We start from the raw sequence: 14,245 nt of genomic DNA, 5'->3' as shown, positions 1-14,245 counted from the left end.
AGGGTAATCAGGTTGTCCCACGGGAGGCTCACAGTTAATCTCCATTTTGCAGATGAGGTAACTGAGGCACAGAGAAGTTAAGTGACTTGCCCACAGTCACACAGCTGACAAGTGGCAGAGCTGGGTTTAAAAGAGCGTCCCTCCCTCTGCCAACCCCAACCATGGCCTACTGGAAAGAGCCTAGGTCTGGGTGCTAGTCTAACTCTGAATTTGCCATTTGTCTGCTGTGCGACTTTGGGCAAGTCACTGAACTTCTCTGGTTCTCATTTTCCTCATATGTCAAAATGGAGATAAGAAAACTCTCATCTCTTTAGACTATGTGCCCTAGGTGGGACAAGGACTATGCCTGATTGACTTACTATTTTTCGATCCCAGTATTTAATTCAGTCCTTGGCACGTAGAAGGTACTTAACATAGACTATTACTAGTGGGGATCTGTGAGGAATTCTATATACACGTGCATACATGCGTGCATGTGTGCACATACACATACACATCCTACCTCCCACAGAATGGCTTGGTCCTGGCAGTGAACAATTCCAGCAATACATTTTGAAACTATTTTAATTATTCCCATCTTATCAAACGCATCCTAATTCCCCACTGGACAGTCTCGTCTGTAACATGGGGATTAAATCCTACTCCCTCCTACTTGAACCCTAAGCCCCCTGTGGGACAGGGACTGTGTCCAACTCAATTAACTTGTCTCTAAGTTAATAGTAAGCGCTTAACAAATAGCATAGAAAAGTGGCGGGGGTTGGGAGGACAGAGCCCTCTGGAAAGACAATGTAAAGGCATGACTAGAAAAGTCATTGGCAGGTAACTGTGTGGCTTTAAAAGCTGTTGGTCAGAGGGTGCTATGCCACCTCAGCGTGGCTCAGTGGAAAGAGCACGGGCTTTGGAGTCAGGGCTCATGAGTTCGAATCCCAGCTCTGCCACTTGTCGGCTGTGTGACTGTGGGCAAGTCACTTAACTTCTCTGTGCCTCAGTTCCCTCATCTGTAAAATGGGGATGAAGACTGTGAGCCTCACGTGGGACAACCTGATTCTCCTATGTCTACCCCAGCGCTTAGAACAGTGCTCGGCACATAGTAAGCGCTTAACAAATACCAACATTATTATTATTATTATTACCTCAAATTTCTGAGAGCTATAGGGCAGTGTCGCTCACCTCCCTAGGAGAGCTACAAAGTGGAAAAGGAGCAAGTAAAGGCTCAGATCCAGCGTGGTATACACGGTGAAGGTCAACTACTCTGTGGAGGCACTTGCTTTAGGAATGAGCCTTTGGAAATGTTTCAGAGGCAACAAAGATGAGCTTATTCTCGTGACATACCAGCAGAAGTATTTATTCTGAAGAAATGAGAACCAATAAGTTGTATACAGTACATCAAGTATTTTGAACAATTTCAGCAAGTACAGATTTTCTCTCCCTCCCCCATCAAGAAAAATACTTTGAGTGATCAAAATTTGAGATCTTTCTCCGACACCAAACAGGTACCCATTCACATAGATATACACATATATGAGATTATGTATATAGCTATATTCAGAGTTGAACTGGTTTTCTGACGTAAAATCCCACTTTCTCCACAGCTAAAAAGTTTGAATGTGGCATTATTTTTGAGGTACTGCCAAATATCATTTCCCGTGGCAACAAGGTGTCCAATCACTGAAATACTAAGCATTTAAGACACTGTTTTGCTTCTTGAGACGTTTTATTTTTGATTTTGTTAGCCTTCCCAGAGAGGATAGCAATAGGGAATCCAAGCCTTATGACGGACGGGTCTGGACCTCTATAGTCACAATAAAAGGAGGAACTGGAAAAACAAAAAAGAGACAGAGAGGAAAAACAAGAAAAAAAAGGTAAAGTAATTTTCTCGGAGCAGAAATCAAAACTCATTTTGACCTAAATGCTCCATCTTTAAAATGAGTCACTGGTTTATTCACCTTTATCAAAACTGAAAGATGCAGGAGAAAGTACAACAACTCAAGCTAGCCCGCCCCTATCTTATCCCAGATATGACAAGACATTAGATATGGCCTGATATTGTCTAGGAACCAGAACATCCTAAGTGAAAAGAAGGCTGGTCAGTGTAGGGCCAACAGGGTTTTGGCAGAGAAGTTTTTCTTTAGATAAATTAATTTCACCCACTGCCAGCCTGGGAAAGCCTCACCCAACGTTAAGTCTGCAGAGAACCTCTATCAGTGTTTGGACCTCTACCAAAGGGAAACTGGGAGAACATATAACCAGAAAATCATCAACAATCATAGCAGGAGAGAAAACACCTAGATTAAGAAAACTAAGTGTAAAAGGAGGAGATTCTTTTCAGGAGCAACTTTGCTCCTGCAGCTGGTTTCCAGGCCCAAGATTTTCGAAATTTATTCCTCCTCTGCACCCTGCCTTAGTGTTTCTGAGCCAAGAGGGGCATGGGAAGTTGATGGTCACATGATTCTTTAGAAGAAAAACACTGCGCCTAACTATTTCTAAGGCTGGTTGAGCTTGACAGACAAAAGACGCATAAGCTGAACCCTGACGGCAGCAGTCTCGCCACTGCTTATGCCTGAGGAATCATGGCTTGCTTGTCTGTCTGACAGGAAGACAGCATTTCGACTCTCAACAACAGTAGCTCCACTGCCATGGGCCAAAGAACCAATTTCCCAGCAATCCTACCTTGGCTGCTCAGATCCAACATGGCATTTCCTGGGTCTCACTACCACGAGTAAGTAATAGACAAGAACCCAGGTTAGGTAAGCCCCTTTAAGACATTCTGTGATGTCCAATATATTGACCTTGAATTTGACAAAAATGTGCAAGCAGGTGGAGAGAGAGAAATACAGTTGTGGGAATGGAACCTTTAGGATAATTGCAGACTAAGATATAGGTCACATTGAGAATCATCATGGAGGAAGACAGCAATCTTTAAGACCATGTCAGATCCCTTGAATGAATATAAAAAAATGAATTCGGCACATAAAAAAGGCCACCAAAGCATCCGATCAGTGATCCACGTAACCCTGTACTCTGTCTCCAACAGTGACCAAGCAGATTCTCGAGACAGTGGGATGGTTGCCTTCCTATACGTCCTTTCTAATGTTTCCAGAAGTGTCTTGAAACATACCTGCCCCTCCTCTACATTCTGTATTTTCCCTGTAGAAATCCATTATGGCTCTCTCATCCATGAATTCATCATCCAAATCCCTTTTGAACTTACCGACCTTTCGGGGCTGCTACTCATCCAGATGTAACAGATTCCAAATGCTTAGGGCACACCCTGCCAGAATAATTCTTCAAAAGCACACCGTTTCAATCTGGTTTTAAAAGTCAGAGAGAAAGGGAATGCAGCTGGAAGGAGGTAGGCCTTAATATTGCCTTTCATTTTCCAAAATGTAAGATCTTTTTCCTCTGCTACAGATGTGTAATGGCTTAAAACATTTCATTTTCATACATCAGGGGTAGATGTCTTTCATTTCAAAGATTATTTTTTCAGTGGGTAGAAACCTCTTCCATTTCAGAATAAGTGTCCAGGGCAGAATCTGGAGCTCAAACCCAAGGGTTTAAAATAATTGTTTTCTGTTTGCTTTTGATGACACCTGTTTATCACATAGAGATACAAAGCAAGTTGAGGGGTGTTTATGGACATCATTTGGGGAACAAAAAATCATACACACCAAAGAGCCCTGGTTTTAAAGGTTCGGCACCATTTTACCTTCACTTTTAAAACAGGAAGATTATTCGTTCCAGTGAAGAAGACTGAATCATCTACAAGAGTGGAATGTTTCCAATACACCAAAGAGGGCAATTTAGGCACTGGGGTGGGAACAGGCTCCCCTAGTTGGTTTGACGTAAGCCCTTCCTGAAATGTTGAGCAGTGGAGAAAAGGATGACTTGTGGAAAAATTCTTGTGGCACATCAACTATATATTCGAATCAAAAGGCATCTTAGCCAAGGGCCCAAACTGAACTCATTAAAGCTAGAAGAGTCAGTTGGATTTCATATGCCATGTTCCATGCTCCGAGACATTCAATGAGGGAAATACTTAAACCTTGAAAAAATAAATTTTAAGGGTTTATGCAAAACCCTCTGCATACTAAATCAACCTCCCAAACGTTTGAGATGACATGGAGTAAAGGAACATAAATTCTGGGTAAGATTACGCTCTATGTAGTGATTCTTGGTAGATCTGTGCTCCTAAGACTCGGATCCACTCGCTGAGAAAACAAGAGTCCGCCAGGTGTCAATTCCTGATAGTCCTGATGAGTCAAATGAGGTTGTCATATATCAAGCAGTTTAAGAAAATGGAAAAAATAAAATATAAGGGTAGGGTAATTTTTCTCTATTGCTATAAGTCTTTACTATGTAAAGTAAACCTCAGCTGATCAATTTTTCTTTAGAAACACAGAGGCACATTCATTCCTTAAGATGACAGAATCCTGTTGGGGTAATTTCAGTGGGTTTAAGATAGTGGAAAGATAGACACCAAAACAGCAAATCAGTGCATCAAAACTGACCTCCATTTAGTCCAGTTAAACACCAGTGGGATAATAGTTTGTGACGCTATTCTTTCATCCTACACAAAACCCACCATTTTTAGAGGAATGCCTGACTGTAAGAAATGCACACAGCCAAAGTAATGACCAATGATAACTGGAGGATAGAATTTAGTCATTAAACCCTTCAAATTGTGATTCTCTTTTTCAGAATCTAACTTCTCTTTGCCGCTCAATCTCAGACTTGTTTGGGAGTTTTTCTTGAATGGACTAAAGCTGGTCTTTCAGGTTCTCAACAATTACATAAGGTCCCGACCAATGTAACTTAAATTACCTAAAGAGAAAAAGAGATTATTTACAGCCAGTACACAAAGAGACTCAGGCCCAGCCAAAGTCTTCGAAGGAAAAAAGGAACAGTAGGCTCACGTTGCAACAGCAAGTTTGATTCACTAATACACTGTCGTATTATCTTCTGGTAGCAAATTACATAGAAACAGAGAGACATTAATTCTTGGTTGAATAATGGGGAAAAAATGAATATCTAGGGACCATGAAACTCATCCCAAATTCAGAAAGCACACTGAGACACAAACACTGAAAGGTAGATCAGATCCTTTATCCCACTACACCTTATAACTCCTCCAACGGCCTCAGAAATAGGACACTGGTGAAAGAATTGGTCGGGTCTTATGACAAAAATTAACTGAATTAAAAGTTAAAAGTTTGCTTTTTCAACAAGGCTAGATGACCAATCTTTCACAATAATAAAGTCATAAAATGTTGGTTTAGATAAATCAAAACACTCTACATTTCTTGGCACCAGAAAACACGTCAATGCTTTGGATGCCTTTAAACAGGCTGAAGTGTTTTCAACTTGTCAGCACTTGAAAGCCTTGAGATTAAAACCATTTTCTTTCCACCCTGGATGGTGAAACTGTCAGAATTAAGCTGTTGCCAATGTGCAAATAACTGGGCTAATAGCATGGTTAGATTTTTGACCTTTAAGATGATTGTCTTACGCCCACCGGTGACATGATGACAAACTAGGGAGTGTGATTTCTAACTCTCAAAGCTCTGATTTAGGCTCTGGGAGAACTAGACTAGCATGATGGAAAATCTCTTCAAGGTGTGTGTGTGTGTGTGTGTGTGTGTGTGTTTGGAAGGGTGAGGGGTTGAAGGGGGAGACAGAAATTGTGGCATAAAGACAGCATTTCAAGGAAGCAAGTGCACCAAGTTTTCCATCAGCTAACTTCTTTGAGGTTCCTCTGCTTGAAAAAGCAAAAGCATCTTCATCTTTCATCTCAACCTCATATACCTTTCCATAAACCAGGATGAGCCAGGTAGAGAAGCCAGTGGCCTGACAGAAACCCAAAGATCTAGTCATGCTGAGGCCCACAAAAGGTGAGAAACAGATGGGGGAAGATACGCTTTCCTGTCCTAAATTTTAAAAAATAACACAAAGAAAAAGAAACAGTTCATGAAATTCAAATGCTGGGTTTATTACTAACCTCGTAATCCACTGACAGATGCTTTGGTCCTTTGGTCTTATCCTGAAAGACTGTAATTTGTCCATATGAGATGAAGACTATCAATCATACATAGAATTTCTGAGACTTTCTGGGTAACAAAAGAACTGCACTAGGTTGTCATTCCCAATCTGGGTTCCGGAAAACACTGCAGAATTCTATATTGGTCCCCGGAAGCTGACTTCGGCGATTGACTGAGGCAAGGAACTGTCAGCACGTGCATATATATAACAGTTTTCCTTTTTCTTCCCCCTTTTTTCTGACTTTTTTTTATTTTTGAGAAAGGCTGAAAGTCATTTATGAGGTCCTCTACTTACAATCACAAGTGCGTGGGGGAAGCGAAGGTCGTGGAGTTGGTTGTTTTTTTTTTTTCTTAGTTTTTCCTTTTTCTTTTTGTAAATAGTGATGGTAACTGGCAGGAGAGGCTGGGTCCCGTGTCTTAGCTGCTACCTCACTTTCTGCAGCTCCTGCCTCAGCCAAGATGGCAGGGGCTGCCCCAGTCTATGCAGCAGTTTGGACAGCTCTACATTGTGGTCCCGGTAGTAGTTGGAGAGGAACGCTCTGGACTTGAAGGGTGGGAGGAAACGAAAAAAGAGAGCATGAACACAATGGGCGGTTGAATAGCTTAGTGGTAAACCTTTGCCAGTATTCCCACAGCCACAAGGCTGACATTTAGAACGATTGTCCATACTCTGCCCTTGTCGACAGGCAACTATTGGACTTTCTCTTTTCACCAATAATAATGATATTGAGTATAATGATAGTATTAATGAAGTACCTATTATGCATCAAGCTGCCTGGTCTTGTGGGCAGAGCATGGGGCTGGGAGTCAGTAGGACCTGGGTTCTAATCCTGCCTCTGGCATTTGTCTGGTGTGAGACCTCGGACAGGTCACTTTATCTGTCTGTACCTCAGTTACCTCATCTGTAACACGGGGAAAAAACTGGGAACCTCACGTGGGATGGGGACTGTGCCAGCTTGATTAGTTTGTATCTACCCCAACACTTAGTAATTAGAACAATTAATAATAATTATTACGGTATTTGTGAAGTGCTTACTATGTGCCAGGCACTGTACTAAGCACTGGGGTGGATACCAGTAAATCAGGTTGGACACAGTCCCTGTCCCACGTGGGTGGGGCTCACAGTCTTAATCCCCATTTTACAGATGAGGTATCTGAGACACAGAGAACTTGAGTGACTTGTCCAAGGTCATAAAGAAGACAGGTGGTGGAACGGGGATTAGAAGCCAGTTCCTCTGACTCCCAGGCCCATGTCCATCCACTAGGCCATACTGCTTTTCACTGCTGAGGTAGATACAAAATAAACTATCTAACATGGCACTCACAGTTAAGGGGGTGGGAAAACACATATTTAATCCCCTGTTCCACCTACTCTTAGACTGTAAGCCCTTTGGAGGCCAGGAGCCATATCTAATTTTAACCTGACTACTTTTATCCAGCTGTTAGAACAGTGCTTTGCACAAAGTGCTTAATAAATACTACTGCTACTTCTATTTCGATCCCAGTATTAAAACAATTATAATAACAAAACTGCACATTGCTCCATTGTGTCTCTGCCTCCACTCCCCTAAATTTCAGGGAGGGATTTTTAAAAATTTTTTTTGGCCAAAATAATGGAAAACTCTGGAGCACGATACCTCTAGGTCCATTGAAGGATATTTTCGGCCTTTGCTTTTTCCAAGACATTTTGTCTTTCCTCCTTCTAGTAACTGACACCAGAAACCTTTCTGAGGGTCAAACCTAGAAAAGAATTTATTTTACAAGATGTCTGTGAGAAAGAAGTTATCATTTATCCAAATTTTATTTGAACACTGCAATTAAATGGTTCTCCCATAACAAAAAAGACAGGTACATTTCTGTCATAGCCTCTTTTCGGGCAACCTTCATTCACCTTCCGTGATCGATGTATCCATTAAACCCCTGGTCTAGGTCCCAGGGACACCTTGGTGAATCTGTTTAATTTGTTAACATTAACAAAGGTCATACACACATGCATTCAGAGAGGGATAATTCTTTGGCTATTTTAGCCCTTGAAAGCAGTCTGGGTTACTGTCCTGACTGAACTTTCTCCTCCTAGAAGATATCTGTGAGAAAGAAGTTATCATTATCCCAATTTGATGTGACCCCGGCAATTAAATTGTTCTCTCATAATGAAAAACAAACAAAAAACCCCCAAACAGGTACAGTTTTGTCATAGTCTCTTTTTGGGCACCCTTCATTCACTTTCCATGATCAATTCATCTATTAAAGCCCCGGACCTGGGTTCAAGGGGCCCCTTGGTGAATCTGTTTAATTTGTTAACATTAACAAAGGTCATAACACATGGATTCAGAGAGGGATAATTCTTTGGTTATTTTGGCCCTTGAAAGCAGTCTGGGTTACTGTCCTGACTGAACTTTCTCCTCCTAGAAGATATCTGTGAGAAAGAAGTTATCATTATCCCAATTTGATGTGACCATGGCAATTAAATTGTTCTCCCGTAATGAAAAACAAAAACAAAAAAAACCCAAACAGGTACAGTTTTGTCATAGTCTCTTTTTGGGTACCCTTCATTCACTTTCCATGATCAATTCATCCATTAAAGCCCCGGACCTGGGTCCAAGGGCCCTCTTGGTGAATCCGTTAAATTTGTTAACATGAACAAGGATCATAAACACATATATTCAGAGAAGGATAACTCTTGGGTTGTTTTAACCCTTGAAGCTTTATGGGGTACTGTCCTGATCAAATTTTCTCCACTGTATTCCTTGGAGATACATCCAGAACATGATGGAAAATACAACCTCCGTGAGCCTGAATCTCTTCTGCTGTCCACGGTGGTATGTCAAGAGGACTTTAAAGCAGAATTTGGCCTTTTTTTAAAAAAATGGTATTTGTTAAGTATTTACTCTGGTGCAGGCACTGGACTAAGCTCTGGGGTAGATACAAGTTAATTAGGTTGGACACAATGTTCCACACGGGGTTCACAGTCTTAACCCCCATTTTACAGAAGAGATAACTGAAGCACAGAGAAATGAAGTGACATGCCCAAGGTCACATAGCAGACAAGCGGCAGAGCTAGGATTAGAACTCAGGTCCTTCTGATTTCCATGCCTGTGTTCTATCCAATAGGCCACGCTGCTTCCTTATGTTGATAATACTTTTTGTTTAATTTCCTCAGCATTTTTAATGGCATAGATTTCACTTCTCTGGAAGAAACAAAAATCCAATAGAAGTTATCTGAAATAATCTAGTGTTTTCCTGTGATTGAGACAGAGTAGCTGGAACTGTACCATTGCCTTCACTCTATTATAAACATTCTCATGTAAAATATGGGAATCTTAATAGAGATATGAAGAAACTGCTTGTTCTGTTGAAAAACTAAAGGCAGAGGACATTTTGATTAAGACAAGCACCTAGAAAAGGGAGATTCCCCCCACCCAGGGTGGTACATTTCAAAAGTATCAGGGTGGAAGTTGCTGGATGTATAAAATACTGGAAAAAGGTTTGCAATGACTTTTCAGAAGGATGAAGTACAATTGGCTACAATTACCGACTATTGTGTTGCGCTGGTCTTGTTTTCACAGTGCAGGTGCAACTACAATCTGTGCGGCATACATGTGAACACACTTCAGCGGAAGGGAGAACCTTCCAGCTCTGTGCCCTACCTATTGTTCGAGAGACGTGAACTTTTCAGCCCCAGTTGTGTTGATATTTGTAGCAATTAAAGTGAAATCCTCCACTGATTAAATGGATACAATGATGGTAGATCCAGCCTCAACCTTTTCAATCTGCTTCTTGCCCAACACGGTACTTCATCTGGCTTTCATTAATTTCCCAGGTGGAGAGAAAAGCCAAAACGTGGAACGGAATAAGAAGTGGAACTCCACACATTCACAACTCTTAAGATTTTCAGCCTCCAATGAGTCAATTGAACAGCACCAAGGTAACGTCCGATATAAGAAATCCAAGCCAGGTAGCATATGTACAGACTAAACCTATCTAATTTGTGCTCAGGTAGTAAAGAGAGGTCTTCTGGTGGGATATGACTTTTCTGTATTTTTCCCAACAACTGATATGGTGCAATTAGTGTGTGAGATCAGTGGCAAGATGCATGGATGTAAAGTCTACCTGATGTCAAGTCTTCGCTTTGGATGAAGCGGTCGTAGCCTTTGCTGTATGCCTGGGCACCATTTTATTGGCTGTGAGTCCATTAATCGAGCAGCAACCTCTTCCCTACACTGGAAACTCATTGTATGTATTTCATTTTTAATGTGGTACTCAATGATAAGCAAAAGAGTCAAGACTCAGAGACGGCCACTGGAACTCTGCCAGTGTATAGCTAGGCATTTTGCAGATCCATCCACGCACTGAAAACATTACAAAAGGGCCTTTTCCATCTGATTTGATGTCTTAGCCTTTGGCTTTTCTGAATCTACCGTCACAGTATCGTTCAATTTTATCTCTCATTTGGTGTAAAACACATTGAGAGTCGCTGCCTGTATTGTCTAAATCTCATCTGTTATTCTTCTAAACTAGGATTGTCTGGGCATGTTCAAACTGTAAAAAAACTCTCTGTTTTAGTCACCCGGATAGGTGTGTTAGAAACATATCCAAACATCCCCCAGATGGGCCGAGGCAGGTATTCAAACATTATTAATTCAGCCATTTCTCCAAAAGGACTATTAGTGCCTTGCCTACAGTAGGGATCACAGATGGTAAAATTACAGTTGAAAAATCAAACCAATTCACCAAGTAGAGGAAAAATTGGGGCCAACAGCATGTGGAAAATTTAAAAATCAAATCTCTCAAATATGAGCTGAAGCAGCCTAAACAGCTCTTCCATTTTGGTGATGAGACTTGGATCCAGTCAGAAGCCAATTTTTAAGTCTGAAATGTGATGGAAAAGGCCATTGAAATTGGGGCAGGGGGAGGGAGCTGGAAGGTTCCAGAGATCAAAAGATTCCAGAGATCAAAAGACACCAATGCTAGTACAGTGGTCTGCACACAGTAAGCGCTCAATTAACACGATTGAATGAATAATTAACAAGGCCATTCCTTCGATTGCCTCTGAGCTGCCCACCAAAGTATAAACTCATGGCAAATATCCATGATATAACATCTGCCTCTGAGAGCAGTAATTTAGGATTTAAAATAAAATAAATACCAAATGCAAGGATGAGACTCACGTTAGGGCGTCAGAGTAATTATAATGAGGAGTAACTCCCAGGAATTTCTGTACTTCATCCATCACGGTAGCTGGATCTGTTCTCAACTGCTGCCCATCAATGATTAGCAACTGGAAAAAAACAAAAATAGTCTCTTTAAGGAGAAACCAAAGACTAAGAGAAGCAGCGTGGCTCAGTGGTAAGAGCCCGGGCTTGGGAGTCAGAGGTCGTGGGTTCTAATCCCGGCTCCACCGCTTGCCAGCTGGGTGACTTTGGGCAAGTCATTTAACTTCTCTGTGCCTCAGCGACCTCATCTGTAAAATGGGGATTAAAACTGTGAGCCCCACGTGGGACAGCCTGATCACCTTGTATCCCCCAGCGCTTAGAACAGTGCTTTCCACGTAGTAAGTGCTTAACAAATACCACCATTTATTTTTTTACGTCGGACTTTCTCTTTTAACTTCCTCCACCCCCTGATGTTTGCAGTATTTGGTGAACCCCAGTTCTCCATTTGCCTTGTTCACACTCTCAAAGATTTTGTTATTTAAATCATATTCGTGAGCATGCAACTTTCCAGTTAGATGGCTTATTCTTCCCACAGGGAAGGCACTCAATCCTTCAGTCATGATGGTTGCTCTCTCTTTTCCTTTTCTAGTTCTATTATGCCCTTCCTTAGATGCATCCAGCAGAAATGCAGGCAGATTTCCACGTGTGGAAGCACTGTCTCTCATAGGATTACAGAACCAAGCTTTCTCCTGTTTTCCATACCCTTTCTGATGATGTCATAAGGCAACTGTCGTTGACTTATAGATGCTGTGATCTGTTCTCCTGCTATATCTCAAACAAACTGTATTGATTTCAGATACCCAGCTTAATCATTGATCTTTCCCTTCTCCCATTCATCTTTATCTGTCTTAAAACGTGCATAGGACATTTATGTTTTTGTGTTCAGCTCTTGTTTCTATCCACAGCACACTGTAAACCCTGAGAGGGATCAGATGATTTTTTTCCCCCGGTTCCTCTGTATATCTTCACAGCACGTAGTACAATGCTAAGGGTTCTGTGAGAACTCAATAAATACTTTCTAGCCTGATGACATTTAGGGGAAAATCAATATTTACTATTTACTTATTGACCGACAGCTATTTACTTTTTCTTGACTGTGTTATTGATAACCGTGTCTTTGTGTGAACCTGAGGAGGGAGAACAGCTATGTTATGGATTCTGAAATCTCCTTCTCTGGAGAGTCTTCAGAAAAAGTAATACAGATCTCTTTTCTGCTGCTATTTCCAAGGAGAAAATCTGCTTCATGCAGGAGTAGAGGGTGGCTTTGGGACACGAGTGAAAATGATGCACATCCTGGTGAAGGTTTTTCAAAGTAATTTGTTCAGATCTGTGGAGTGCCTGAGGACAGTGCAGTAAAATATTATTTCACCTTTTGCTGTTAAAACTGTTCAATATTTAATCTGGTTTTCTGATCGATTGATTGGTTTTCCCGTCCTGTTGCATTTTCATTGTTGTCCTTTTCCTGTGTGCTTTCCTTCGCCTTCTCCACCCCTGAGTCCTTGGAAGGCCAATGCCAAAGTCAAACCTGGGCATGCTTGCAGTGCTTAGTTCATCATTTTACCCACTATAAGCATTATATGCTTCTCGATTTTTTAAATCCTATTTGTTATGCACTTACTGTGTGTCAAGCACTGTCCGAAGCACACGGGGAGATGCAGATAATCAGGTGGGACACAGTCCCTGCTCTGCATGGGGCTTGCAGTCTAAATACTGAATCCCCATTTTACACTTGAGGAAACTGAGGCCCAGAGAAATTAAGTGACTTGCCCAAGGTCACAGCAAGGAAGTGGTAGAGCTGGAATTAGACTCCTAGGCACAAGTTTATTTCCCCTAGACCAAATTTAGAACTGCAGCTATGACCTTCCTTCCAGTAGGCAATGGATGGATGAGATTGGAGGTAGGAGTTTAAACCTTAGGACAAAGCTGACCCATCAATCAATGGTATTTACTGAGCATTTACTAGGTGCACAGCACTATTCTAAATGCTTGGGAAAGCAATAATTATGGTATTTGTTAAGCGCTAAGCACTGTAAATACTGAGGGTAGATACAAGCAAATCAGGTTGGACGCGGTCCCTGTCCTACATAGGGTTGTCAGACTTGGTCCTCATTTTACAGATCAGCTGAGTTACAGAGCAGTGAAATGACTTGCCTAAGGTCACAAAGCAGACAAGTGGAGGAGCCAGGATTAGAACCCATGACCTTCTGACTTTCAGGTTTGTGCTCTATCCCCTATGCCAAACAGAATTAGTAGACACATTTCCTAATCATACTGAGTTTACAGTCTAGGCGGGGAGACAGCGATTAATATGATTAAATAGGTAATGCATAATCCATAATTTAAAGATATGTACAAAAGTGCTGTGGGGTTGGGGTGAATATCAAGTGTCCAGAGGTCACATGTCCAAGTTCGACCATCAAGGGATGGTACTGAGTGTCTCTACTGCTGCTCAAAGCAGCTGCTACTTAGACAGCTACAGGTCCACACAGCCCACTCTGGGCATGCTGGACTGGGGAGAGCAAAGGCAGGAGAGGGTACAGCGGAGTCTCAAGTTCCCCTAGCAGGAGGAAGTGACTGATCTACCGCACTCTCAACCTGAGAAGCAGGGTAGCCTAGTGAAAAGAGCACAAACCTGGGAATAAGAGGTCCTGTGTTCTAATGCCGGCTCTACCAACTGCTCTGCCGCCCGCTTGCCGTGTGACCTTGAACAACGCCTCATGTTCTCCATGCCTCAGTTTCCTCAACTATTAAATGGGGACTTGATATCCGTTCTCCCTCCCACTTAGACTGTGAGCCTCATGAGGGACAGGGACGGTGTTCAACCTAATCAACTTATATCTACCCCAGTTCTTAGAAGAGTGTTTGACACACAGTAATGGTTTAACACATATCATAAAAACAAAATGAAAAACAACAACACAAAAACCTTAGCCCACTCTGCTCTTCACCAGCCAACCTCCAACAATGACATAAAGAGTAAATGGCCTGTGGGCCAAA

At 41.8% G+C, this 14,245-nt stretch overlaps 2 protein-coding genes across 6 annotated transcripts in view; both read right to left on the bottom strand.

Annotated features, from left to right (window-relative positions):
- The window catches only part of LOC107547942, a 92,993-nt gene extending 86,910 nt beyond the window's left edge, over positions 1 to 6,083 (bottom strand). For all 5 annotated transcript variants that reach the window (XR_005660619.1, XM_039913707.1, XM_039913708.1 and 2 more), the window contains exon 1: positions 5,996 to 6,083. The gene's annotated coding sequence lies outside the window, so the exon portion shown is untranslated. The remainder of the gene's footprint in view (positions 1 to 5,995) is intronic.
- The window catches only part of NDST4 (N-deacetylase and N-sulfotransferase 4), a 185,913-nt gene continuing 177,633 nt past the window's right edge, over positions 5,966 to 14,245 (bottom strand). The window contains exons 12-14 of the mRNA XM_039913706.1: positions 11,204 to 11,313; positions 7,673 to 7,775; positions 5,966 to 6,579 (exon numbers count right to left, since the gene is read on the bottom strand). Coding sequence (XP_039769640.1) covers positions 6,460 to 6,579; positions 7,673 to 7,775; positions 11,204 to 11,313 — 333 coding nt within the window. The 3' untranslated portion in view covers positions 5,966 to 6,459. The remainder of the gene's footprint in view (positions 6,580 to 7,672; positions 7,776 to 11,203; positions 11,314 to 14,245) is intronic.

The sequence above is a fragment of the Ornithorhynchus anatinus genome, chromosome 12 (genome assembly GCF_004115215.2).
Source record: "Ornithorhynchus anatinus isolate Pmale09 chromosome 12, mOrnAna1.pri.v4, whole genome shotgun sequence".
Taxonomy (NCBI): Eukaryota; Metazoa; Chordata; class Mammalia; order Monotremata; family Ornithorhynchidae; genus Ornithorhynchus; species Ornithorhynchus anatinus.
The sequence above is the reverse complement of the archived record's forward strand: the minus strand, read 5'-3'. Positions and strand labels throughout refer to the sequence as shown.